The sequence below is a fragment of the Scyliorhinus torazame genome, chromosome 5 (assembly GCF_047496885.1).
Source record: "Scyliorhinus torazame isolate Kashiwa2021f chromosome 5, sScyTor2.1, whole genome shotgun sequence".
NCBI classification, from domain to species: domain Eukaryota; kingdom Metazoa; phylum Chordata; class Chondrichthyes; order Carcharhiniformes; family Scyliorhinidae; genus Scyliorhinus; species Scyliorhinus torazame.
Genome location: NC_092711.1, coordinates 158,310,727 through 158,315,454, shown reverse-complemented (window position 1 = coordinate 158,315,454; position 4,728 = coordinate 158,310,727). Strand labels below are relative to the sequence as shown.

General features: G+C 49.2%; 1 protein-coding gene across 1 annotated transcript; it reads right to left on the bottom strand.

The window, feature by feature from the left end:
- Window positions 1–329: 329 nt before the first annotated feature.
- Window positions 330–4,525, bottom strand: LOC140420286 (uncharacterized). Its single transcript, XM_072504320.1, has 2 exons — window positions 4,460–4,525; window positions 330–3,922 (listed from the first exon to the last, which is right to left on the bottom strand). The coding sequence occupies exon 2, from the start codon at window positions 3,576–3,578 to the stop codon at window positions 2,568–2,570; it is 1,011 nt and encodes a 336-aa protein (XP_072360421.1). The 5' UTR covers window positions 3,579–3,922; window positions 4,460–4,525; the 3' UTR covers window positions 330–2,567.
- Between the last annotated feature and the right edge of the window lie 203 nt (window positions 4,526–4,728).

Sequence of the window (4,728 nt, the reverse complement as noted above, 5' to 3'; positions counted from 1 at the left end):
GACTATCTGTGTGGAGTTTGCACATTCTCCCCGTGTTTGCATGAGTTTCCTCCATCGCTCTAGAGTCCTCCCACAGTCCAAAGATATACTGGTTAAGTGGGTTTATGGGGCTATGGCGGCCGAATGGTCCCCTTCTGCACTGTAGAATTCCATTCTATGGAATAAACATCCTTGCAGATTCTTACAGCTTTGTGCTGGGCCATTTAAGAGTCAACCACATTGCTGTGGATCTGGAGTCACATGTAGTCCAGACCAGGTAAGGAGGCAGATTTCCTTCCCGAACGGGAATTTGTAAACCAGATGGGTTTTTTCTACCAACAATGGACAAGATCATTAGACTTTTAGTTCGCGTTTTTAATATATGTATTTTATTCCAAACACAATCAATTATACAAATAAACAACAATCAAATAACATTGGCTTTCAAACGATTTATAATTTTCCCTCTTTTCTTCCCTAAACTACCCCAACATCCCTTTCCCAACTGACCACCCCCCCTTCCCCGGGCAACAAACAGATCCTCAAATACAGACAGAAAGACACTCCGTCTTACGTAGAACCTCTTCACCCTCGGAGAACGTACTTCTCGAACTGTAGAAATTCCATCAAATCCCCCAACCATGCCGATACTTTCGGTGGGGTGACTGACCTCCAACCCAGTGAGATTCGCCACCGGGCAATCAGAGTGGTGAAGACCCCCTTCCCCTCCAGCAGCTCTGGCAGATCCGAAACACCAGAAAGCCCCACCAAAGATCACGGCGCCATCGTCACCTCCACAATTGCGGCAGGGTCTCGGAAATCAAAGGCCAGAATCCCCCAACTTCGGGCACACCGAAAACATGTGAACATGATTGACAGGCCCCCTCCTGTATCTCTCACATCTGTCCTCAACCTCAGGGAAGAACCCATCCATACCAGCCCGAGTCATAACATGCAAAAAACATAATATTTACAAAACTTGTATATACACGTCGAGACAGAACAGATCCCACCACTAGTCCTCCCCCAACCCATGCTCCTTGACATAGTCATCCGCTTCCTCTGGCATCGTAAAATAATGTCCTTTGCCCTTGTGAAAGTCACCCAGAGTTTGTCCAGGGACAACACCCCTTTGCTGAAAGAGCGCCGCCTGGGCCCTGTTAAAACCCACCTTCCATTTGGACAGGTCGGCCCCAACGTCCTGGTAGATCCGGATCAGATTCCCATCCTAGTTACAGTCTCACGTCGTCTTCAGCCACCTCAGAATCCTCTCCTTCTCCTGGAACTTGTGCATCCGGCCGATCACTGCCCATGGCGGCTCCCCATTGTAATGATCAGGGGGACCGATCCACCTCTGGGGCCTTATCGAAGACCCCCGTCTCAACCAGCTTCGTGAACATTTTCAATACATAGCCCATGGCACTTGTTCCCTCCACCCCTTCCTCAGGTCTACAATTCGCGGATTCTATCGCCTGGACTGATTCTCCTGGCCGTCCACCTTCGCCCTCAGCACCTTGCACGCCTCTCCCAGCATCACCATCTCTGCCTCCAGCAACACGATTTAACACTGCGATCCAACACCGTCCTTTCCACCTCTCGGATCATTGCACCTTGTGACTCCAGGCGCTCCTCCACTCGCTCCAAAGCCCCACGAAGAGGGGCTACTGCTTCCTCAATCACCCTGGACCAGTCCTTTTGCATTTCTTTCTGATGCTGCCGAAACACCCTCCAACTCCGTCATACTCTCAGTTGCTGCACCACACAGATCCTCCATCTCAAGCCAAGGCTTTACTCGACTTTTTCCGGGTGTTGTAACCTGCTGATATTCCACTTTGGAGGAGAAACCAACTCCCTCCACTTATTCTGCACTTTTTACAAACAAGTCCCCATTAACCGGGCAGAAAGGGCCAGAAACCCAAGCTTCCAAGCAGGAGTCACCTTGTGTGCAGCCGATAAACTCATGGCCTCCACTGGATGTCATTTCAGAACATTTTTGTCATTTAATCTCACCAATCCCTGACCCTCCCCCTTTCTCACCAGCATCACACCCATCACATTTCTCCCCCTCTGTTTAGTTCTGAGGTAGAGTTACAAAGAACAAAGAAATGTACAGCACAGGAACAGGCCCTTCGGCCCTCCAAGCCCGTGCCGACCATGCTGCCCGACTAAACTACAATCTTCTACACTTCTTGGGTCCGTATCCCTCTATTCCCATCCTATTCATGTATTTTACACCTCTCGGATCATTGCACCTTGTGGCACATTGGACGTGAAACATTAACTCTGTTTCTCTCTCACAGATGCTGCCAGACCTGCTGCGTTTTTCCAGTTCTTTCTGTATTTATTTTAGATCTACCTGTAATGGGGGGAAAAAAATGTCCTTCATCAGCTTTTGTGGATCACTTCAGTGGAAATGTGCTCTCCCAAGCTCAAAGCGTATCAGCCCACTGGAGGCAAAGTCGTGAGACCGGCCAGTCCAGCAGAAAGAAACTCTCCGACCCTCCCACTTCACCAAGTGTCAGAATGAACATGGTTCAGTCCTGGATGTGATGAACAGCAGCAATAACAGCAGAATCCAACCCCTGTCATCACTCGTGAACTTGTTGGTGTCTCAGCAGAAGTGTTGACCGAGTGAATCCCTTCCTACACACGGTGCAGGTGAATGGCCTCTCCCCAGTGTGAAGACGCTGGTGTGCCTGCAACGTGGCTAAAAGAGTGAATCCCTTCCCACATTCAGAGCAGATGAATGGCCTCTCCCCAGTGTGAACTCGCTGGTGTGCTTGCAGATTGGGTAACTGAGTGAATCTCTTCCCACAGTCAGAGCAGGTGAACGGCCTCTCCCCAGTGTGAATTCGCTGGTGTGCCTGCAGGTGGGATAACCGGGTGAATCCTGTCCCACAGTCAGAGCAGGTGAATGGCCTCTCCCCAGTGTGAATTCGCTGGTGTGTCTGTAGGTGGGATAACCGAGTGAATCCCTTCCCACAATCAGAGCAGGTGAACGGCCTCGTCCCAGTGTGAATTCGCTCGTGTCTCCGCAGGTTGCTTATTTGAGTGAATCCCTTTCCACACTGACAGCAGGTGAATGTCCTCTCTCCGGTGTGCAGGATCTGGTGTGTCAGCAGATGGGATGAGTTTTGAAACCTCTTTGTGCAGTGAGAACAGCTGAACGGTCTCTGCCTGGTGTGAATGCACTGATGGTTCATCAGTTTGTGAGACCTTTTGAAGCTGCTCCCACAGTCAGAGGATTTAAAGGGTCTCTCATTGCTGTGAGTGACAGTGTGGCCCAGCAAATTGGATACCTGAGTAAATCCCTTCCCACACTCACTGTGGGTGAATGGTCTCTCCCCAGTGTGAATTTGTTGGTGTGTACGCAGTTCGTATGAAGTACTGAACCCCTTCCTACACATGGAGCAGGTGAATGGCTTCTCCCCGACATGGACTGGCTGGTGTGTCTTCAGGTGGGATAACTTAGTGAATCCCTTCCCACACTGAGAGCAGGTGAACGGCCTCTCCCCAGTGTGACTGCGTCGATGAGTTTCCAGTACAGATGGGAATCTGAATCTCTTCCCACAGTCCCCACATTTCCATGGTTTCTCCATGGTGCTGGTGTCCTTGTGTCTCTCCAGGTTGGACAATCAGTTGAAGGCTCACACAGAACTCGTGTACGGTCTCTCCCTGCTGTTTATTTTCAGTTTGTGTAACTGGTTAAAGCTCTTTCCAGTCAGTGCTCTGGAACACTCTCACTCAGGTCTGTGTGTCTCGGTGATTTTCCAGTCACACTGATGGTTAAAACGATCTGAAGCAGGGAGAACAGACAAACCTTTTTCCTTCTCGATTCAAAGGCTGATGATATTCTGGTCCCCATGAATTGAGTGAATCTGTCAAATCGAGACGTGAGGTTTGGTTTGAGATTTCTGTCTGTAATTCTTCCTCTTCTGATATCCTGTGAAAGGAGTTTACAAAAACCATCATTATCAGTACAGGATCGGAATTCAGAATAGACATTTCTAGTTTCTATGGAACATTCTGTCCTCTCTTATTTCCCAAAAGCTGTAAATCTCCGTCCCACACACTCTCCCTCCATTCTCACTCTGCTGTATCTAATATTCACCCTCCCAATTCTCCTGAAGGTGCTGATTGACAGATCCAAGCTCACTGCTTACAATCGTGGACAGAGAGCCCTGGAAATCTTCATGCAGACTGCCAGCCTAACGGAAATATGTAACAGGACTAAAATTGTGTTTAATGTAAAGGATTGTATCAGTTGGTTAAGATACAGGAGGTAGTGATTGATCATGATCTGGAACTTTCTGCCTATGAAGGTTCTCAAGCAGAGATGATCAATAATTTCTAACTGAATTGGATGGACGCTGCAGGGTTACTTTTGTCAATATTAAAGATTATTATTGTCCTCCTGTAACCAAAGACTATCCTCCTCACTATTTACCACCACTAATTTTCGCACAATCCGTGCACTCACCGAGAGACCTGGGCCAACCTTTCCAGAGTCTGCACCCTCCTTGGATTCACTTCCTTTCCCTTCAGAACGAGAGTCCTTCCGGTCCTACAACTGCTCCCATTGGTCAACACCTCAGCAGAATGGTCAGGGGGTGGGTTCTTCCTGCACATGCGCAGCTTTCCATCGCCCCCCAGGGACATGCGCAGTCCGGGCAACCCGCCCGGTGAATAGAGTGGTTTCGTTACCGCGGGGGATTGTGGGTGCTGTGGCCGCCATTATTCATCCGGACT

Excerpts from the sequence above, each read along its gene's own strand:
- LOC140420286 (XM_072504320.1), bottom strand. The coding sequence starts at position 3,578 with ATGGAGAAACCATGGAAATGTGGGGACTGTGGGAAGAGATTCAGATTC.